The following is a 24,684-nucleotide window of genomic DNA, read 5'->3' on the forward strand; positions in this document are numbered from 1 at the left end:
TGACGATATTTGCTCCTGGCCCGCGGTCTATTTTGATGTTCTATTGATGGCACACACATATTAACCCTATTTAGTGGGTAACTATTTTTTAGGTACGGTCGAAAGTATTAATTTATGACCCATTTCTCAAACTATTGTCACTGTAACAAGGTACAAAATGGGTCATAAATTTAAACTTTCGACTGTACCTACGATGAAAACACGTGATCCTCTACTGATCATAAGATCATAACAATATTTTTTACCAACCTAACGTACCTAACCTTTAATAATAGGTATTTAATACGGGTAGACGGGTAGAGGTATTTAGTACGATACCTAATAATTGTTATAAAATGTTAAAGCGTCCAAGAACTGTAAAAATTGCCTGGTCAAAACGTCAACATCAGATTTTAAATAAAATAAACTGTTATAAACATATGATTTGAGTAAGAGTAGAGATAAACAGATAGGTAGGTTGGTGTGAGAAAACATCATATTATGCCTGATGATGACATATTTATCTGTACCTTATGCACCTACCTATCTAGTAAAGACCGTATCGTTAATGATAGGGACAACTTTACTTAGCCATTTTTTTTTTGGTATTATATTTTTTTTTCAAAATTACACATGTGTTTAATTAGTGCTTTAATAAGGTACACATTTCGTCCTGGGAGCTCCATGTAAAGCATATGGTTTGGACGAAATTTACCCAATCCTCTCGAGTAACAATAACGACTGCTGACAAAAACTACAAGAACATTTGCGGTTTGCGAACAAGACAACATCACACAAAAAAAAATCGTACTATGTAAACAGCAAATACACATGATTCGTATAGCGAAACATCTGGACATAGTCTAAGCATTTCTTTTCGGTAAAAAAAAGTTTAGGATCTGTGCATGGTGGCCTTTTAGAGAATATGGCATGTTACTTACGACAACTCTGACTTTGACATCTAATATAACTATCATGGAGCGTTTCTATCGACCCGCTCTAGCGATGGATCAACGCCATGAATGTCCGTTAGGCATTAGCTTTGGTTTTTAGCTTATTCTTCTAGCTGTCTCCGTCATTTCGCTTGCATCAGAAGTTGAAGGGATTCCAAAACGTGAAAAAGCGTTTTTATGTAAAAATAAAAATTCACCACATTTATTCCGCAGCTGCTCAATTGAACAATCATGAAGAGGACACTTAGATAACATGTCTTCGCAGCCTATTAACCTGTTGTTATTTTAAATCGTACCAAAGAGTCGGTGAAATACTATCAAATTCAGCTCGATAGGCTTGTCCGGACTATATTTGCTATACGGTATTAAAAGCATTATAAAGTCCCTAAAATAAAAAAAATGCCAAACCTTCTTAAATCAGATCCTTTCTAAATATACCCTCAGATCAAACTCTTAGAACATAGTAATAATAAATTCGTTTATTTAAGACAACATAGGTCCAATACGTCGCATTACAATTTACATAGGATTAATAATAAAATAATAAACACTACAAATTTTGAAATATTTGAACATCCCTGACATTTATAAAAATAAAACAACCAAATCCCATTTAAAATATAAAACTGTTCAGTTAAAAATAATAAGTTACTTAAATTAGAATAAAATCATTAAACTATTGTAAAATCGTTGTCAAATAAATTAAAATATAACTAAGTTAAAAATAATAAAAATACAAAATAATACACATGCCAACAACAGTTAGACAAGGTTTTATCTGTCCCTATACTTAACGATACGGTCTTTACGATAAGAACACACATATCTAAGTATCAATAAAACTATTTTCTTCGGTGCCGTACGGGAGTAATACATACCTACAAGTAAATAAAATAAATAAACTGCAAGACAAACTAAACAACAAATAAAGTTAAGAGGAAGGGTGCTAACCGGATTTCCGGATCAGATATGTATCTTTCAGCTTTATTATTGTACCTACTTGTAATACGAGATACAAAACAAAAAATGTTCACTCGGTAAATTTCCAATACGAGTATGCTCGTATACACTTACGTGCATAGTAAATTTTGGTAAAAATATTGTTATAGAAAGTTGATACGCAGTTTTCTCTTTTGTTATATAGGTACATAACGGAATCTTGAAACCGTATATTCTCGAGGGTAAACTTCCTTTAAGAAAATAACCACATATCGTCTGAATATAAATCGACTACTCGGATTCGATCCGGCTATCTCGATTCAATTTGAATGTTCATGTTGTCCGTAATCATTTCTAGTGTCCCTTGGCGCGCTTGTTATGTAGTGAGCACATCAGACCGTACTGTCTAGGAATATGGAATTTGGATTGAAATGTATTACGTCTATCTACGGCAGCAGATTTTTTAAATTTAAATAAATATGGCGTGAAGGGAGAGCCGAGATGTGTATTGAAAATGGCAAGTATTAGGGCTTCGGCGGCGCACCAAAACAGTTTTATGGGATCTAGATATATTTGCCATTAATGGAGGAGATTAATAATAAGTAAATGATAAAAAACTACCTATAGTTGACCTTTAATTTCGAGGTTACATCTAACGTACAAGTGGCTCTGTAGCTCACACGGCTCATCTCACTCGTGGGATGAATATCCTACCACGTAGGTACTTTTATGGCAGGGTAAAGAAAGATAAAATTTCAAAGTAATGCAAAGGATTTAGGGATAAGCAGCTGGAGCTAAAACATCAGTGAGCCAAATACTTTTAATACTAAAGTAATCGTGCAAAATGAAAAGAAAATATAAAAGAGTGTAGATCATTAAGGTTTAATATTAAGCTCGCGTGCTTCAAAGAGTATAAGACGTTACTTGCTCGTGTCACACGAGTCACGAGTCTTGTGTAAGCAAAACACTTAGGTATAAAATAATTAGGTATGTACGTAGGTTTAATGATACTCAGCATTTAATAACTAACACAATCATGAACTAAGTCTCAACTAATGAGTTGTTATCACAATCAACGCACAGTCAGAGTTATGTCAACTAAGAATAAAAGCTTTATTTCTTTACATAATAGATAATATATTATACAGAGGTATTACAGTAACTAAACAAATACTAAACTAAATTAATAACTAGCTAAAATAAAACTAAAATAGGGACTCAAGGCATTGTATACAAAGGACATTTTCTCGTTGTATCGCAATGCTGAATTGCTGATACGTTGTGCGAGGTAGCCGCCAGCTCTTCGGACACCAGTTACGTCAACCAGATGCTTCGCGATTTCTGCAATAAACTTGTGCGCGCTGGAACCCCATTTGTACTAGATCAGAGTTTCAACGCCATAAGACTAAGAATATTTTTAGTTGTGATGACATTTATGGCCCAGTTAAATTAAGGGTTTCACCTCGGAATGAGAGATAATAAGCTGGAAACTCGTATACACCTTCGTTATGACGTATTATATATGAGGTTCTCTTAAAAGTCATCGCATATATCGTGTGCGCGTCGGAAGTTATTTCAGGTCAAAGGTCATAAATATCGGTATTTCGCGGATATTAAATTTTCTATAGCTCCAATGTTGTTTACATGTAGGTAAGAATTGTAGGGCATAAAATTTGCGACGAGTTAGGTATGAAACATTTTTTCATGCCATTAGCCGTTTTCAAGATATACAGCATAGAAGGCGCAGCGGCACGGAAAACGCACTATGACGTAAGGCGAGCTGGTGATCTGTGTGAATAATACGTTCTATAAAGTTTTTTAATCGTTAAAATGACATTTATGGATCATACATAGATTTTAAAACAAAAGTGGCCCCTCCTGTGGACATTAGTTAACAGCTTGTGTGTATATATGTACTGATTTTACTACATAGTTTAATACAAAAAAGGGTACCCCTTTATTGAGGTTTAATCAGGAAATTAAGCTTTATAACCTGTAACTTAAGGTATTTCTACAGGAAAGAGGTAGATTTTAAGTACTTATTAGTACTAAATATTATTAGTAAAAAAAATCATACATTTTCTTGTATTATTATACAAGAAAATGTTTTCACATGCTTTTATTTAACTCCCGAAATCTTTATCTGTAGTTAAAATAGCGAGTTGAAGTAGTTTTCAGTTCATTCTTATTATTTTTTTTGTTAGAAAGTGCATTGTTTTTGTTCCAAAAATAGATTCCCCATTCTTAATTTATCCGGAAATGATATATCACATGCCCTAATATGTATAGCTTTAGAGAAATGATGCTTCAATTGAAGCGCGGCAGCGTCGAACTTCTCCTCCTCCCCCCCACTAAATGTGCCGTGGGTCTCGATGACTCCCGGTCAGAATCCACTCAAGACCAGCTAAGAATCAACTGTGCCAAGTTTCAGCGCATAGTCACAAAATGCAAGGTGTCTTTCACTATCAAACCAACTAATAATACGTATGTTCGATGAATGTTCGATGCCTAACGTGTCACAAATTTTATGGTCTACAACTTCGTCCCTACATGTAAACAGCGTTGGAACTATAGACATCTTGATATTCGCGAAAAACCGATTTTCATGAACTTTGACCTTGAATAACTTGTGATGCGCACACGATATACGCGATGACTTTTAAGAGAACCCTTAAAATGTCATAACGAAGGTGTATACGAGTTTCCAGCTTATTATCTATCATTCCGAGGTTGACCCCCTTTTTAGGCTTAAGATGACTGGTTCACGCGATTCTAAAATCATTTAAGCATTAATAAAATTGAGCAGAATATAAGAGTTTTCCGGTTTTCGATGCTGAAATTAATAAGTATAATAGGGCGTTTTCAGAAATAAATATTGAAAACCTGATTCTTTCACATCTGGACGTTCTTGGGCTCATTCTACTCAGAATCGACAGCATTCTCCATCCCACCATTAAAAAAAGATGTACCAAAATGTCCATTTCATTACGTCACGTTTTAGTATGAAAAATTTTTTCACTTGTATGTGCGTGACGTAGTGGAATTTACAATTTACATACAAATTTTTGGGACATTTTATTTTATCATAAGAATTGAATATGCTAGTGATTCTGAGTTGAAAGAACCCAAAAACACCGGGATCTGTGAGAATCGGGTTTTCGATATTTATTTCTGAAAACGCCCAATAAGTAGGTACAATGAACATGAGTAAACATGAAGCCCGATTCTGAGTTAAATTACTTGTTCTGAAACTGTTCTGGATTTGATCTGACAGACCAAACTGACCAACATTTGTACCTACAGCGAATTTTAAAAATAACTTGTGTTCTGATTTTTAGTACACTTTAAACTTTATTCTTAGACGCAATGTAAGGTAAGATGAAAAAACTTGCCCCGAGCAAAATAAACTATGTTCGGCTTACCCCACCTTACCTTAATATAATTATATAATATATCCCTTGTCTACAGACAACCGCACCGGACCGCGACCTTGGTACGGTCCGGCGCGCGGCGCATGTTCGATCGTGTGTAAGGTAGACCGCCGTACGTGCGTTAAGGACGCAGTTATAAGTAAGAGCGGGAAAGAGATATTTTGACCGGGGTCCCTTTGTTTGACATAATTATTGAAAGTTATAATGTAATGACTGTCCGATTATCATTAGTCCTAAAACTGAAACCGTTAACTTTACAGGATTTTCGTAAGGTTATCCTATAGATAGGTTAGGTTAGGTTTGTTTTATGGCAACCCTGAAAAGTTACGCGTTTCTGAGAAAAAACAAATTATGACTATATAACGAAAATGCGGACAAACAATACTGATAGTGCATCAGACATGTTTGCGGCGGTCAGAGTACCTGACTTCTTCGCGATCCTCAGAGCCAGAGTAGCCTCCTTTTGGGAAGCTATTAGAAGCTCCAAAAATGAAATTTTGAGGACGATAAGTGAGAACCCAAATAGTCATGTTTTTAGACACTGGCTATCTGTTCATCAGAGCGAGAACCGGAAATAATATTAAATTTTATTTAATACTTATTATTAGATTTTTAGTTAAAGTTAAGCTAGTTTTTAGTTAATTTTTTAAGGTGTGTATGGGTTTTTTTAATGCCTGCAATAAAACATTTTATTTATTTATTTATTAATACATTATGACTGAAAACTTTATGGGAAACCATAGAGAGCCATTTTGACCGCATCGAGGTCGCGGTCCGGTGCGGTCGTCTGTAAACAATATTATGCTAATATAGCATTGCGACACACAGAGTCAATTAAGTACGCATTAATGATATGTTTATTAGTAAGCCTTAGTTAATTTAAGACATAATAAATGTATTTTTTTTAATAAACTGAGACTAAGATAAAATATCCAAATAGTACGTAGGGATGTACCAAAAAATAAAAACACATTGTAAAATTTTGTGTTTGAAATCATGTAAATATATGAATAAACTCAAATTATACCTATTGTTGAGTAAATGTAGGTGTCTAGGCTAGCATAAACCCTAATTTGTGACTGACCTGGTGGGTGACGTGGTAGACAGTTCCAGGGGCCCCTGTCCTTCGATGATGAATGTAGCAACCTCATAGGCTGGCGTCGACAGACTTCTTCTACTTCTGCTGGACACTTTAAACTTTGATTTTGGTTTTAAAGGCTCAAGCTTTTTGGAGTGAGCAGGTAGCGACGGCGTTTCGATTTTGAGATCGTTGGGAATGTAATAAGGCAACACTCGAGCTTCCAGTGTTGCGCGCTTTTAGAAAAGCGTTTCGTTGCAGGCTTATCCCATTTTGGAATATGCTAGTCGATTAAGTATTAACCGATTTAAAAATAATGAAAAGAAAATACGTAGTATTTGTGGGTACATATACCTACAAAAGTACCGAACACCTAACATATTTTTAGTAGTCGAAATAAAAATATTTACATACAATTATCTTAACGGCTAAAATATTGGTGTTCAAAGCAAGCTGTAAAGTCAATTCCTGTTTTCGTTATCATACACTTAATACTTTGTTGAAAACCGACGCTGAAAAATTACACTCCAAATGACAAACAAAAATTGGTTTTCAATCCCCTGGAACTTCTCTCATAAATAAATTTATATTAATATCCCCTTTATTAAGTTTTATACTTTTTGGAAGCAATGGAGTACCTACCTACGTCAATATAACCAACGGCTATAAATAACACAAAATGTGATAAAATGGAAATGGGTCCGGTCCGGACAGTCTCTCGGGTACCACCATGACTTGACTGCGGGAATGCTAACTAGGCAGGCAATAAAAATTAAAATGAACCACGTAGTAGTAGAGTCCTATTTACGGATTTCTAGAAACATTCAGCAATTCTCTTATGATAATCTATCATTATAAATGCAAAAGTCTTATTTGATGAACATTTAGTTTGTCAGAAAGGTAACGTTTGGATTCTGACTTGACACCAGCATCACTCAGGCTGCGGTATTGCAGCGCGACGTTAATGGCCGACTGCATTACTGCCGCAAATGTCAAAATCCGGAGCGAAACTGCAGGAAATGTCATATATTTAGAAGTCATATATTATCGAGAAATTTATATTAAATTTGACGTTTCCTACAGTAATGTAGTTGAATGCAGCAGTATTGCAGCGCGACATTACTGCAGGAAACGTCAACTTTAATATAAACTCGATAAATTGACATTACTGACACCGTGCATCACTAATAGATGAGCAGTACCACCGAGTTTACCATGAAATGAGCGTGATCCTAATATCTACCTATAATATTTACCAATTAAGCATTGTTTTCAAAGCTTTATCTTTAGGTAAGTATTCAGGCTAAATGTGCATTTTAACATTGGTCGGATTTAGGTTAGACACAAGCATGGGTTATCACTTTCCCTGGGAAAGAAAAAGGTAGTCATGTATATAGAGTTAATATTTGAATAAGACCTGCCTAAAATTACATAATATTTTTCAGATGTAACCAGCATCGGCAACGTCAAGCTGCTAATAGAGCCATCTATCGTAAAACGCAATGGTACTGCAGTGTTGACGTGCTATCGCGACATGCAGGGGGCGCCACTATACACAGCCAAGTGGTACCGGGGGAACCATGAGTTCTACAGATACACACCCTTGGAAAACCCCAGCACCAGGGTGTTTGGATTGCCTGGAATTTTTGTTGATGTAAGTTAAATCTCAGACCATTATTTATTATTATAGGTGTAACGACGCACGCTGCTGACTGTTATATTATCATATATTTGTCAATTATGCAGTCGTACATTTCACTTCGGTTTTGATGTACGGTACCTATGAACGTCCAGCACTGCTCGTATGGGTATTATATACTGCTCTTATCATCATTACACAGATATTTATGGCCGATTAATGCTTTTCACACAAATATTTCCATTTCGTTTAGTGTCGCAGGCAGCAGGCATCACCATCAGCAACTAACTACAATAATAGTTAGCTAGTCGTGTAGTGGTATAGTCAACCATTGTAATATTTAAGGTTAAGTATTTTTACCTACATTTTTAATTTAAGCCATGGCTACATATATTGAGCCTTTGGGTCATGTTTAGTGTGTTTAGGCTCACCTTTCGTAATAGGCGGACAAAAAGGTAGTAAGTATGAACATAATTATATATGTAACAATCAAAAGTGAGACGCGCAAATTACTTTTAATTAAAGTTTGTATAACGTTAATTTCATGATATTTTGGACCCACTGTTGAAAAGTTAGAAGGGGAGGAACATTTTTTTAAATTGTAGCTTTAACTAAGCTAAGTCGTGGACAGACAGACATACAGATATATGACGAAACTATAAAGTCTTTTAATTAATTAGGGACCTTAAATGAAACGGCTAGTTGTAAGAAAAGCTAAAGCCACATCATTTTCTATATTACTTAGAAATATTTATTTATGAAACGTGGTATGTACTTGTATTACCTACTTCAAAATCTTTGTTGACTGTTATTGAGACATACATTGCATTTTGAAATATGCTTTTGGCAGAGTATAGGTAAATAAACAGATTTATTATTTTATCCATGAATATATCCATATTTCGTCATTATAATGCCTTTTCAGTCGTATAATGTTGAATCGTTATTGTATGAATAATAAGCAATGCCCGAAAAAAACCTTATCCAGAGTAAATCTCCTTTGATCAAAGTTAACAAAAATAAATACGTACGAAACGGCCTTGCTGAGTTTGACGGTGACGGTTTGTTTCTTAAGATGTTTAAAGACGTTTCTTAAAAGAACATTTTTATACCTTCATACAATTTCATTAAAAAAGTCTAAAATTAACAGCGTAGGATCCTAAAGCCCTGTCCTGGTTTTGAAAATAATAATGTAGTGATATTAATTATTTATGCTTTGGTACAAGAAAGCTTCAACTAGATTCTTTAACAGATCATATCCATAGTAAAGCCAGATCAGATTCAAAACCTATTGTTACAATCAGAATATATGATATCGCCGCGAGCGCGCAACGATTTTGCTGCGTACTGACTGTCATACTGGAATGGGAGCGAAGTCGTTGCGTGCTCGCGGCGAGAACGTTGCGCGCTCGCGACGAACTCGTTGTGCGCTCGCCTCGCTTTCAACTCGCTCGCAAATCGCCACTGCTGGGGTCGCGTCCTCAGCATCAATAGAAACAACGCGCCAAAAGCATCTGCCACCCTCGATTCCTTTTCCAAATAGATATACGACAGTTTGCGTTCAAAAGTATGTACAACTGTTTAATTGTTCTATATATAAAGATATAAATCTTTTTGTAAAGCTATCAGAGAATGGTAGAAGATACTTTTGACTGCCTACCTTACCCACCTAGCTACCTTAGGAAAATCTCACTGGAAACAAAAAAACTTTCATTTTGGAAATGGAACAAAGGAAACTTTCAATTTTGATTCTTATACAAAAATATGAGAAGTTTCTGAAAACATTTCAAGTGGAAATTTCGCAATTTCCATTTCGAAACTTTCCGATCGGTATACATATTTATTAATTATTATATTAGGAAAAAAAATTGTTCAGTTTGTTCCAATATTAGGGAAAGACGACGACGGATGGAGCATGCATTCAATATCACTGTCGAATCATTTTGCGACTTCCACCTTCCTTGTATCGAATATGCCCACTTCTCACCTTTGCTTTATTGGATCAGTAAAACTAAATTGGGCGTTCGAACGACGTCTGAGCTACGTTTCTGTAGTGCTCTGTCGTACAAGTTTATAAGAGCTCTTTCTATCGACACGTGTTGTCAGCTCGAAAAACGATTAAACTAGTGAACCCTGTGTTGACAGCATAGGGTACATTTTGCGGCGTTTCAGAAAATAACAACGTCCTGATAGGATCGCCTTTACGTGCCTTAAGCGTTCTATTTTATGCGATTGTTGAGCTCTTTGTCGTTTCAAAATATCTGGTCCGAACGTGCTGAGCACCTATGCGCAATTTGAAATATGCGATTTTAAGAATATGGTGAGTTACCTAACCAACATTTTATCGACAGAGTTTTGACTTCAAATGTAAAGAATATATACCGGGTGTGGCCTGTAACACGAGCAAATAATTAAAACATAGATTGTACTCCTCAAACGGTGACACTTTTGTTCAACAACTTTAAAACATTATGAAGTATTTAGAGTCCCTATTTTTCATACAAAATAAATATTATCTTCAATGGACGCCATCGCCATGCCATATCATTGTGATTGACGTTACTTGTCACGCATTTAAACATAACAAAATTCGCAATACATTGCGTCTTAGAATAAACTTTAAAGTGTATTAAAAATCAAACCACAAGTTATTTTTAAAAGTCGCTGAACGAATGTTGGTCAGTATGAGGAGTACAGCCTACAGTTTAATTTTTTGCTCATATTACAGGCCACACCCGGTATAGATTCAAAATTAATATCACGTATAAATATTTGTACTTTTGATTGACATTACTGGGAGCTTAGTGTGTAACAGGCTTTAGCTAGAATAAATGGCGATGTCATTTGTAATTGTGTATATTAACAGGTAGGATAAATATTCATAGATAATTAATTTGTAGTAGGCCATTCATTACACTAGCATAATAAGAGTTTTAACATTTCGCTAGCCAAATATTGCAGATTTCTATTATATATCACTAGTGACATTAAGTCGAATTTCAACTATCTTGAAAATGTAACATAGAATCATGTAATATTGGGCCAGCGATTTGTGTTGCGTTCATCGAAGCGAACGAAGTTCTTACATTCGACTTAGGACACGCGGCTGGCTAGGGGCACGTCCCGGCATTTCGATGTTTTTAATTCGTGTTCTTTATAAAGACTGCTATAAATTTCAGATGAACAATTCTGATGACAAGAAAGTAGTCCTTCGGAGGCTGGAGCCGAGTCTCGCCGGGAACTTCAGTTGCGAGGTCACTGCTGACAGCACCTTCTCCACCCAGACCGCAACTCAGTTTCTTGACGTCGTTGGTAAGCCTAAAAGATGACTCACGTTAAACCGCGGGCCGCGTCCGGGCCGGAGCTTCCGTGACGTTTTGAAACGTGTAACATCACGTGATGCTTTCCACAGAAAACGATGCGCCGGAAGCTCCGGCACGGACACGGCCCGGTCTAACGTGAGTCATCCTAAACGTCCCCTATTTTTCCACTATTAGTTCTTATTATTGCAAAATTTATCGTTCTCGGACAATTAGTCGGAGAACCAAATGGGAACGACATTTTAAACAAAGTGGGACAGTAAACTAGGCCAAAAAACAATACGAATTTTACAAATACACATGATATTTTACAAATATACCTACCTCAAATATGAGTATCCGACTAACTAGAGCTAGAGGTTAGTTTGATAATTACAAAACCCTAGAAAGCCTTAATTGGATCAATTTTGAGGTGAAAATAAATAATAGTGTGTTTAAAAAGGTTTATTTTTGTTACTACTACTTACTTACAATTTTCACATTTTACTAAATACCTATCCGAAATGTAACATTTTTTTGTTTTCTTACCTTACCGTTTGTATTCTGATATTTAAAGAAAAAAAATTAAAGCATTTATTCACAAATCTTGCTTACAACTAATTACATATATTCTTCTGCAAAACCACAGAGTGGTTTGTTGGCAGACGAGGCTCCTATAAGTTTATGTAAACTAGGTAGTTGATGTGTAACTTAAACTTATCTACTTACCCCTTTACCGCATGCGGAGCCCTATCTGTCTTTTGTATTTAGGTATGTCTTTTAGTGCTGATTACCAAAGATTCATTTGATTTCATTATATTTTGTGGTATTTAATGATATTCATAATTACACAGTTTTCACTGGCATTGTTTCATTGAATTTCGCATGGCCATGGAAAAGAGTACAAAAATTGGTAGATAGATAATATGTACTTTAAATTATCGTCTTAACTTTTTTTAAGTTTTCTAGAAAACAAACTATTAAATTATTGAAGGTGGTACAGTTTCATAACTACCGACCACAGAACTTCGAAGTCAGACATTAGAAGTTAGAGGGAACTTGAAGTGCTGACCGCAAAACCAAAGTAAATAATAAGATTGGTTACTGGCGAGGATTGCTGAACGAAGCGCTGGTGGCCTAGCGGTTAGAGCGTGCGACTTTCAATCCGGAGGTCGCGGATTCAAACCCCGGCTCGTACCAATGAGTTTTTCGGAACTTATGTACGAAATATCATTTGATATTTGCTAGTCGCTATTCGGTGAAGGAAAACATCGTGAGGAAACCGGACTAATCCCAATAAGGCCTAGTTTCCCCTCTGGGTTGGAAGGTCAGATGACAGTCGCTTTCGTAAAACTAGTGCCTACGTCAAATCATGGGATTAGTTGTCAAGCGGACCCCAGGCTCTCATGAGCCGTGGCAAAATGCCGGGATAACGCGAGGAAGAAGAAGAAGACTGGCGAGGATTGCTGAACTGATTGCTTTTTCTTTAGTTTGATAAAACTCAGGAATAGGTAGTTAAGCTACTTCCTTAGCGATGTCGCCTTATTATCACTATCGGTTGGTTATGTACCCGAAAGGTAATGGAACTCTATTATTTAAGCCTTTACTGTCTGCCCGTCTGTCAGCGGGATATGTGTAATTGTGTATCACACAATAAAATATATTGCGTTTATATTCGGAGAAAACGTAGGTAAGATTTTGCTGTACGATTGCGCACCTACACTTTGATTTACTGATGCCGATACTTTCCGATAATATATCTGATTATAATTAAAAAAAAGGAACAACATACAATGCCCATATCCTACAGCAAGGGAGTCAGCATCAAAAAGAATGCATCACACTTTTGTTACTATTATGATGTGTTGCCCTGTTTCCATTTAGCCGTTACATTATTCAGGTATACGATTGAAAAAACTTTAATGAAAACGCCGCTAATTTCAGTGACACCAGAGAGTCAGCCAGTGCTTCAAGCAGAGAAGGAGAAGTACCAGCCGGGAGAGCTGATGCGGGCCAACTGCACCTCCGCGCCCGCCAAGCCGCCTGCCAACCTCACCATTTACATCAACGATGAACCGGTTCGTACCGAATCCCTATTACCTATTGATTTTATCTACAACTCGCGCGCGAAATCTGAGGGATCGTTGGTCGTATGCTTTTCACGATCCGCGACGTCCACCCTCTCTCGCTTCGCTTCCTCTTACAGTTCTAAGGTTCTACTGTTTAGCCAAAGCGGCTGGCAGGAAAGTTATGATGGTAAGCTATGGACTGATTAAAGGCTTGGCTGCATGAAGCTGATTAGTTATGTAGGTAAGTAAAAATGTAATATATAAATTAGTTTTAGTCTCAAAACTCGGCTACCGACTACTAGAAAATCGCTGCGCAACTTCTTCACCAACTGTCTGTGGTAAGAGGACGGAAAATCTATAAGCTCCGAATATCAAAATATTATGTTTTGGTTTAGGTATTAACATGGTCTAATAAAACATGGTCTTCTATTCCCAGAGTGACACAGGCCTACGTCACAATACATTGCCACTTTATTTCAACATAACATGTTACATGGGTACATTATACCTATGGTTAATAAGTTAAAATATTTCTTTATAATTTTCATTTATATGTATATTTACTTAAATTTTACAATAACACGTCATTTTTAATTATTCGTTAGCAATGTCTTCCGATTCACGAAAGAAATTTCAGACGTTCGGGTAATTCTGTTTACACTACTGGTAACACAGGATAGCGCTGTCACATTTGACAATTCGGATCTAGATAACTTCATGCCCTGACCGTCATCCTTGTCGAACGCGTGTTAATTGTTATTTCCTTCTCGCTCAGTGTCAGCAGTCGCAGTGTTTTCCAAACTTTTCACGTTGTAAGCTTGGTAATTAATGTGTAACTGTGAATTAGTTTTTCAAACGTTTGTCTTGTATAGATAAATAAAGTTTAATTTAATACATTAGATTTGTTTTATTTTACTATGTTTCTACATGAATAACTTAAAATTAATGCCGTTAAAATAATTTTCACCGTTGGTTAAAATTCTCCCACATTTTAAAGTTTGAGAACCTGTAAACAGCATGATGACGTAGGCCTGTGTCAGTTAGGTCATTCGCGAATCTCGGAATAGAGTACCAGGCGGAGTATATTATTATACCATGGGTATTAAAAGCTAAATATTGTTCAGGTATATTATTATCGAAAACTGTTATATTACTTATATAATTAGATGTCCAAGATATAGTTATGGCTCAAGTGTTAGTTCACGTAGAACGTGAAAAATAGTAGTAAGTATTCAGTCTTAATTCACATCTGTAGGCCTAGCACATGATTGGCGCGATAGTATCCCGCCCGCGAGATAGACTACCCGTCTTTTTCTAATTGTATTAATTAAAGAGGCACGAGGGTAGTCTATCTCGGGGCGAGATAATGTCGCGCCAAGCTAGCCCGGCTGAGATCTTTTTTATTTCACGTTTAGTAGTGACCTAACTAAATACATTGGTAAGATTGTAACGATTTTTTCTTTTCGTACTGAAGTAGCTACCGATAAATATTATCCTGATCATAAAAACACATTCGTTCTCCGTGCTTATAAAACATACAATTATGCCTACCAAGAACGAATAATCTCCTTACAAATGATTTTACACGTAACAGGCAGCTGAGGTTTTGTGTTCTAAGGTACGAAGTTTTTTGCTTCAATTTCTTTGTATAATTCTTGTGTTTGTTGCATGGCACGTAGACTTTTGTTTTTGTAACGTTTGTAACTTTTGTGTTTGCTTATTTTTAAAATTATATACGGTTTCACTACGGACAAAGGGTCCACCTAAATTTCCACTTTCAGTGTCAAATGTGACGTTTCTTCAAACAAAAATGTCACTTTTGACACTGACACATCTAATCCATATCGTTTCTAATCTATTAATTGACATATCTAAAGTTCGAATCGGGCAGTTAAGCAAACTCTGGCCGATTGCAAAAACTTTCCCTCTCCCGATGATATTTAGACAAAGGAACAAAATATGAAAAGCATTAAGAAAATACATACCTACTTAGTATTAAAGTAAAAAATAACCAAATAGTTTTTGAGGTCGTACCTCAGTAGGTACTTAATTGCCGAAAAACTCCATCCTTAACAAAATCCCGTACGTGCTATGAAGAAAAGTTTTTTTGTCTAAATGTTTCTTTTATTTTGTTTTGTATAAAAGTTCATTGTGTTTTGTCTGACACGCACTTGACCTCTTATAATTTTATTTTTTGGGCCTCACTCAACAATGAACATCTGTGTGAGTAATGCTTGCCTTGGCTCTATGATGAAATCGTACAATTGCAACATGGTATGGGTACGGGATGTTACATTTTCAGTTGTTTTTCGGTGTAAGTTTATCAAAAATGTTATAATACTTCTGCATCAAAACATACGATTTATTGGGTCAAATGAAGGCTAAAGACAAAGGACCTTAAGAGCTGCTGAATTGGTTCCTATGAACGCACATAATATTCGACATAGGGCCTGTTTACAAATTCATTAGTGTTTAGTTCTACTGCTTTTTGTGACCAACTCACTCTAAACACTAATCAAGGTCTAAACTGGCACACATTCACATTAAATGTGATTAATTTTTTTTAAAAGTAATCTAGTTGAACGGTTTGGCTAAAAACAAACAAATCTAATCGGCAATCAAATGCGGGATTACACCAGCGTGCAACACTGTGCGGGATAAGCATTTCGACGGCGAAGTACCATGAACTCCTAACAATTTTTTACTAAATGAATGAAAATGTGTATTACTAAAAATGTTAGTTAGGAGTTCATGGTACTTCGTTTCGATTTTTGTACTGAATAATGCTTGTATTGCTTGTACCGCACACTGGTGGAATCCCGCCTTTAATGTTCTCAATCATTGGTCTCGTCAGATCGGTACTCAACGCGACGTGACACCGTGTATTATTGTTCTGTTTTCTATTCTAATTTGACGTCCTATCTCATTCCAGCTGCGTTCATCCGAGACCACCTTGCACCCGTGGGACGGCGGGCTGTCCTGGGCCAGCGTGGGCGTAGAGCTGAAGGTCTCACCGGACCTGTTCCCCAGCGGCCGCCTGCGCGTCACCTGCAATGCCACCGTGTACAACGTGTACAACGAGTCCGCCAAGCTGGACTTCTTCACTCCGGAGACTGACCCGCGTCCAGAAAGAAGTGAGTTTGGATTGGTAGAATAAATGCAGGATGATGTATTTGTTTTGAACACGCGTACAGGTGAATAATTTGAGTCAATCATGTTTTACATACAGTCTAAAGTGTAATGGCAAATATGAGATGGCTTTATGTTGATTACAAGATTTATGAGTAGATATTTTTGCCTCGAGAGGGCTTTTTGCCTAGAAATAAATGATTTCTATAAAAGAAACATGAAAAAATTTCTCGACGAACAAAGAAACAATATTAAGTAAATTCATTTCGAGGTAATAAGCAAAGCAAAATAGCTATTTAACACTTTCAACTTTGGTGCATTATATGCATAATTTTTAACTTGTTTTATAAGCTTCTAAAAAAAATTTGATATAGGAGTGCTGTTGTAATGGCTTAAAATCCGAAAATCAATCATTGCTGTTTAGAAAAGGGCGGTAACTAAATAAATGAAAAATATATATTAAATAATTTTCAAAAAATCAAAACATTATGTTGTGCTTCTCGGAGTAAGTACCTACTGATTGCTTCAAAAAAACTCAAGATCGAAGAGCTTCCAACTACATTAATAAAAAAAACTTGTCTTTTTATGCCTTATGTATAGTATCTTACTATTTTATTACTGATTATTATGTCACTGTTAAAATGACAAACTAATAATGATAATGTATGAACTATATCAAATTTTAAATACGTATACCTACTCGTCGACGAATCTCGTTGTATTCAAGACAATATTGTTACCACCGGATTTAATGAAAGAACCTTATGATGGAAAAAGGCTTAAAGAAGAAGAGATAACCGCAATAAGTAGTGAATTAATATTTAATAGTAGCTATATGTTAGGTAAAAATCATTTATGAGACTTGATAAGAACATACATCATTTTCGACCGATTCTATAATTATTTGCTGTAACATGACGCTTAAATAACAATATAAGTAGGTACGTACTTATTCGTTTTGATACTCATGATAACTATGATAACAACAGACTATGATTGTGTTCAGCTTTGTGCTGTGAAGTGATAGCAGTGAACAAATCCGATAATCTCGCGTGAATGACCACCCGTTGGCAAGTCTGTGCCATCATGCATGAACCAGCTAGTTAACTGAATTAGATCCCAGTACGTTACTTGCATGAACCAGATAGTGAAGTGAATTAGATCCCTAAGCTAAGCTTTACAAAAGGTACAAAGGGTGAGACGAGCATGTTAAATCTAAATTCTTTTTAATAAATAATACAAAAAGATTCAAAAATATAAATATCTGGTTGTAAATAGAAATTTCAGTTGATGCTTAATAATGCTGATAGGCTGATAGGCTCATTACTTACAACCTAACATATTAAAACATTTTTTTAAATTGATAGGGATTACATTGTATCCTAATAGCCATGTCATAGGTAAGAAAAACGCTGGGGTCAATAGTAGACTGTTAACCAAGGTATGAAAGGCACTAATTTCTGTCAAGGTATTTTAATACTTAGTCCGAGGGTGAAAATGATGCCTTTCACTCGAGTCAAACACTCTTCTTTTCATTTCGAATAAAAAAAAAGCAAAATAATGTTTTTGATCTGTTTCCGATATGATAATGAACTAATCACTACACCTTTTTTTGTATGTTTGCGATAAACTCAAAAAGTACTGAACGGATTTTCATGCGGTTTTCACCTGTTTATCAATAAAGTGATTCTTGAGGATGGTTTAGGTGTATAATTTGTTAACTTGTTCGAAGCCGCGCGGGGTGGGCAGCTAGTATTTAACTAAAACCAGGGTTGCGAAACTCCTGACTTCGGTCAAACTCGGCTCCGCTCGGTTCTGCATTGCTCCGAGCAATTATTAGGGTTGGCACCCCTTGACTTCCTTTTGCGTGCACGACCACAGATAAGATAATCACTTGATTTTTGACAACCCTAAATAGCCGAAAGGGATAGTGCCATATATTAGAAAGGGACAGCATGATTCGTCCCTGAACCGCTGTCATACTTCGGTTTTGTAGTAAGTTTCCTTTCTGTGCGGTAGTACTAATAATTATTCTGTGTTATAAAACTCGGGCGGGATGCGGGCACTTAATTCTTTGGTTAATTCTCTTGACAAAATGAGTGACGTTTGTTGCCGCATTACTGTCGCGATTAGAACGTTCAGTCCGTCACTTATTTTATCAAGAAAATTGACAGTGACAGCGCCCGCGTCAATACCGCATCACTCGCATCAGTAATGACGCGACAGCAGCGCCACAGTAATGCAACAGCAGTTGTCATGTAACTAATAATATCCAAACGTATCTTACGATTTCGAAATCCTTTTAATTAACCATTTTTAATAATTTCCAAAAATACATGATTTATTTATATTAAGTACCTAACTTTACTTAAATTTTCAAAAAGAAACAAAATTTTATCATTAAAAATCGGCTAAAGTTTTCATATTTTGTGTTTCAGTCACACTCGGCAGCAACGCCACTAGATGCTTCACCAGCTGGCTTCTGATCTTCTTCATGCTTTTCCTACCCGTTGTGCTGGCTCAAGACTACGGCATGTTTAACCAAGACGTCTTCAACGAAGCCTATGACAACAATTTTGAAGAAAACTACGATGATAACTTGTACTTAATAGGATCGACTCCTAAAAAGCCGCTTCTATCACTTATTGGGCATTAAACTAGATTAGCGCACATACGATAAGATCCATATTTGTCTGTCAAATAGGTAAATAATGAATTCACTGCATCAATTTTCTTAAGTAATTGTAATTTTGCAGGATAATGTGTATTTTGTTAATACTATTATCTGGTACAATTATACATTCTTAAAATTAAAACACCACTTAGCTTATGGCTGCATTGCAAAAAACTTAATTGATTTGAATGGGTAACGAAAATTAATTAATTATGTATATTATATTATATTGTATTTATTGTACTTCAATTCATACAGATATAAGTTTATAGCATACACTGGCACACTTTCATGCATGTAACTTAAATAGAAACTGCTTGTCGCACACACAATGGAATCTATGGGGTTGGCAACTGTCGAAGGTTTGCATAGGTATATGGCGCCATCATAGCTTGCCTTTATCTCTAGCTTTATTCTATGATATTAGGCTTAAACGGCTGACATCCAACCCATAAAAATCCAAAACAATTACAAAAATTTGTCACAATTCTAGGGGTCAACAGGGCAAGCTATGCGCGATCTGTAAAATACTTCGACCGGCCAACACCATTACTGGTCGATTTATAAAAGCTGACACGATGGAATGAATGAGTGAATGAAAATATATATGTGTGTAACAACACGTTAACCAATAAAATGGTGGTTCTGACTGTGTCCCGATACAGGTGTCACTCATACAATAAAAGTTTCGATAATTTCATTAGTGTCAGCTTTCGTGAATCAACCTGTAATTTTAGGCTAATGAATTGCAGCTTCTTAACTATTTTCTCGATGAGTATTAGTTTCCTGCGGCAAGAAAATACAGTCAGCGATAAAAGCTTGTACTAAAAATGAAATTTTTGTCTAAAACTTATTTATTACATAACACCGCATGCTACATAGGTACATAAAGGTCATAATAGCGTAGCTTAGCACTGTCAGAAAAAGTATTATATCTTAAGATCTTCACTTTGTTCTAGCACACGTTCTTGAAAATATGCACACCTCTAGTGTAATTAATTATTAAATAATTTGAAAACACCAGGGTGAACATTCGATTTCTAAAGTTCAATAAGTTACAGTCGATCAAAGACCTAATTGCAAAATGATAATTGATGTAAAGACAATCATAACAAGAATTTCGTCGAAAGTAAAAATATACACAACTGTAAAAGGACATAAAATACTTACGATGAAATTGCCATTGGTCTCTTGTTACTTAAAACAACAACAAAAATGTCTAATTAATAATCTCAAGCAATTAATTACCTCCAACGTACTTATTTCATAACTGAGATTCATATTTTGTTAAAACTTACTCCGTGTAAAGCTTTTCCATCGCGCAATGATCGAATTTCAACCGGGTGAAATAATTACTGATAGTCAACTAAATACTAATGAGTATTCAATGATTCGTGGAGTATTTAGGTACTTGTACATTTATATGAATCTATGAGCTCACGAACGATATGTGATTTTGTTTTTATTTTTAAGACTAACCGATACTCGCACAAGCCGCTAATAAGATAACGGAGTACAGTCGTCGTCAAAGACATGTTTACATTTTTCGTCTTATTACAAAGGCATAAGGTGCAAAAGTGTAAACATCATATCTTTGACGTCGATTTTACATGAATCTTTATTTTTTGAAGAGGATACGTTTTCTGATTAGACCTACCTAGAGTTCAGAATATAGCTCGTCACTTCAGAAGATATAAAGGCAAATGTGATTTATCGTAACTATATAATTTAGGTTTTTTTGAATTGTTATTGCATGTTTTGTTGAAAAATCCAGCCAGTTAGACACTTAGATCCGTAACAGGGAGTTGTGCAATTGTGGACACATGAGGGGGACTTAGATCATTAGTATAATATTCATTAGGATACCAGTGCTGCGTGCTGGTCAACCAATCTGATTATAGTCTTGCGACCGATTGCGGATATTAGGTATTAAGAAAAAAATATGTATGACGTTTCCAGAACTATGTGGCCATGACCCAACCTTCCCTTATTTTAGTATAGCACAATTATTTAACTACGAGCAGGACAAGTTGGATTATTTCTAAGTCAACTTTGACTTTGGATTATTATTCAATAAAGTATCCAATCCACGTATATTTATACTTACTGTTGTATCTCCGACATATCTGCAGCTTTTTAAAGGAGTATTTTACATAACGTTAGTTATTTATAATTTAGGTCTCCTTTTATTATTTGGTCCATAACCTTTTTTCTCTTCTTAAATGTTGGCTTGGCAAGTGGTTGTTTGCTAAAAAAAGTCATAACTACAAAAAATAATATGTCACAAAACAGGTCAAGTTCTACCTAAGTAACATTAGTTGTATAAGTTTAACAAATCATGACTTAAAATATTCTACTTCGAGTAAAACTTGTGTACATAGTTATCAGAATAAAACATACTAAAGGTACCTAGTCTTAAGTTAATTAAATGTAAGACAAGTAAATGGAATACTATTTACCCTTTGAAATTACGAATTAGTTAGCAAATATTGATTTTCTTCAAAGATTTTTCTATTTAATAAAATGTATATAAAGAAACAAGGAAATAAAATTTCAAATATCTTTTTAGTTGTTTTAATAAATAAGTATGTAGTTTGGTTTTTATCGGGTCCGAAGTCTCATCTCTAGTTTTAAGAGTAACCTTATCGAAACGACAGAATTATACTTACGTGAATTACAGTTGTTAAATATCTACACCAATCAGAAAATGCATAGGTGGATCAATGTTTTAGTATAGGGTGGCGCATCGTTACTGGTGAATTTACCTACAATATTGACTTGTGGAACTCCGGTAGCCGTAGATGTCGCTAGATCGAAACTTGGTCGTTCTACTGATCAGCTTAGACACTATAGAACTCGATGGAGCGATGCCGAGCATCTTAGACATCGGTTACACGCTAATTCTGGCGTCAGTTCAGTCCATCATTCTGGTCAGAATGATGGGAGAATTATCGTGTAATACGCGGACTGATGGACTGATGGTCTGGACTGATGAAAATAATTTTTTTTTTATAATATTCGTCAGTCCGCTTTGAATTACAGAATACTGATAGGAGACTGATCGTGTAACCTCTTTGTGTCATTCTCGCGTCAGTCACCGTCCATGCAACAATGGAATGATGGACGGAACTGACGCCAGAATTAGCGTGTAACCGATGTCTAACCGATGTCTTAGGGTATTTGGAATCGAACATCTATCTCTTCTTCCCTCCGATTGGTATTGGTGTCAGTAACTACTATGCAACTAAGGTACCTTAAATGATCCATGATGATGAGAGTGCACGATGAGATGTTTATAGTTATGGCACGTCGGTTCCAGTTCATTCTATACTAGATTCCGTTCTAGATTGAATTTGAGAACAATTTGGGGGAAATTACGTCCCCTTCTCTCACGCCTCAATGCAATGGGATAAGTTCAGACTGTTGGTTCTGTATCTACTTGAATGGTCATAGTCGCTGCATCGAAAAACTTGTTTTAACCAAGATTTTTAGGAAACCTTTTTTAACTGGGGAAAAACATTTTAGCTTTAAACGGGTTTTTATGATAACATTTGTACCTGCCATTAGTCTGTCAACTTCACTGTAGTAAAAATAACTTTACGGACAAATAAACAAATTCAACAGCCATATGAGATACAAACAAAATGAAAAGTTTTCTGCAAACACAATAAGAGCTCTAAAGATAGCCGCCCTCGTTTTAAACAAACGGGGCAAACTAATTGTGCCCTTGCCCGCATAAATGAGCAGAAAATTATAAGCGAGGTGCAATTAGAACGGTAGAAAAATCAAATTAAAACCCCTCTAATGAACAAACATAGTCTGAGAGAGCGTAGGAAGAAAAGCAGAGAGTATATGATCATATACAGAGTAATATTTTTGTTCAACTACACGTTTAGGTGCTAGTTTGTTAAAATACAGTGAGCTGCGAAATTGCATGGAGAAATTATGAATGAATTCATTGGTAAATTCGCTATACACTTTTACGGCTGATGGTAAATTTAAGAATTTTGTTGGCAAGGAAAGATTTAACATCTATGTATAGTTTACGGTACATTTATGCTTCAATAAAAACTGGATTTTATCCACAAATGAACAATAGAATTTAAATAATTTCGGATCAAATTTAAATCTAACTGGCGCCATGCCATGTTAGTACCTACTTAGTCACAATAAATGTTTTGAAATTTCCTACTAAATGTTGTGTCCATAACAAAATACCAAGCATTTGGAGGAATGCGTCTGTTAGCTGAATACCGTGGCTCTCTGCATTAGAGTACTCTGCGCTCTCTGGCTATGCCACGCTTCCGTTTAGCTATGCCTAGATCCACATTCTAGGTCAATCATTTGTGAGATTCACTTACTTATACTTAGTTAACTATTTCTTATTTGTATTCAGAAATAGAAATATCTAACAAGACTCTTCAGAATGAGAATTATTGATGTACGTTCATTAAGTTGGTAAGTACTTTGTGGCTATTTTAATGCTAAGCCTATCAGAAAAGTGCGCATTCACTAGCCATATTACACCTGTTAAAGTTGACGAAATATAAAGCTAGCCGATGTCTCGAACAAAGTTGAACAAGATCGGCTCACTTTATACAGGTTGTCCCTAGCCATTGGACAAAGCCGAAATGTACATATGCATTAGGGTATTTAGAACCAGTATACAAAGTATCATAACAATCGGTGTAGCGGTTACGAAGAAATTAACAAATTACGATTTTTTTACTTTGGAGCAACCTGTATGTGTTAGTAGCTCCTGAGGTAATAAATAGTATGAAACCTTCTTCGACCGTTTTGATTATCTTTTTTTATTTATGACATTAATAAGATTCTGACTTTTGACAAATGTCATCATTGCCGCATATTTTCAAACAAATTGTCAACAGCACTGCCAATGTAATATTAATACAGTGTGTTTCTTTTTGTTGTCGATTATTGGATATAACTTTTGTTTGATAATTTATTCTTTTATCTTTTGTTCTAATTAAAAAAATATTACCGTTAGAGCATTTCTGAGAAGTAACCCTACGTGGGATTTCAGGGTTTGTCCAATGGCTAAGGTCACCCTGTATTTCGTCAACTTTACTTTGACGACTGAAATTGACTTCCAGTTATAACGATTAAAATGTTCGTTAAAGGTAAGTTCCTCCAAATTTGTAATATAAAGGCTGGCAAGTGGCAACGCACTTACAACCCCTCTATGGTGTAACGAGTATCTATGGGCGACGGTAAACGCTTATCATTAGGCGATTAGTCTGCTCGTTTGCCTTCTATCTCATAAAAAATATATATCATAGAATTAGAGCAGTCAGTACCATAGGTAGTTAATTGTACACAATCGGTCTGCGCGATATAGCTAATACAACTTATACCGTCTCGAAATCTTACCATTTTTAACCGAATACACAAGGATAAATCCACAATAGTGGAAACAATAAAAATAAAAGCAATGTTATTTACTTGATATCTTAAACTTATCGCCTTCAACAAA

General features: G+C 35.6%; 1 protein-coding gene and 1 long non-coding RNA gene across 3 annotated transcripts in view; both read left to right on the forward strand.

Moving 5' to 3' along the window:
• LOC134804042 (uncharacterized) overlaps window positions 1–19,207 on the forward strand; it is a 126,721-nt gene extending 107,514 nt beyond the window's left edge. The window contains exons 2-6 of one of the 2 annotated variants that reach the window (XM_063776931.1): window positions 7,826–8,034; window positions 11,199–11,331; window positions 13,263–13,396; window positions 16,320–16,521; window positions 18,955–19,207. In XM_063776931.1, the coding sequence (XP_063633001.1) occupies window positions 7,826–8,034; window positions 11,199–11,331; window positions 13,263–13,396; window positions 16,320–16,521; window positions 18,955–19,172 (896 nt within the window). In that variant the 3' untranslated portion in view covers window positions 19,173–19,207. The remainder of the gene's footprint in view (window positions 1–7,825; window positions 8,035–11,198; window positions 11,332–13,262; window positions 13,397–16,319; window positions 16,522–18,954) is intronic. The other variant, XM_063776923.1, reaches the window with a different exon arrangement.
• Window positions 1–21,752, forward strand: part of LOC134804124 (uncharacterized) — a 181,357-nt gene extending 159,605 nt beyond the window's left edge. Inside the window, exon 2 of the long non-coding RNA XR_010146073.1 lies at window positions 19,856–21,752. This is a non-coding gene — a long non-coding RNA (uncharacterized LOC134804124). The remainder of the gene's footprint in view (window positions 1–19,855) is intronic.
• Window positions 21,753–24,684: the final 2,932 nt, after the last annotated feature.

This window comes from Cydia splendana, chromosome 2 (assembly GCF_910591565.1).
Source record: "Cydia splendana chromosome 2, ilCydSple1.2, whole genome shotgun sequence".
Lineage (NCBI taxonomy): Eukaryota > Metazoa > Arthropoda > Insecta > Lepidoptera > Tortricidae > Cydia > Cydia splendana.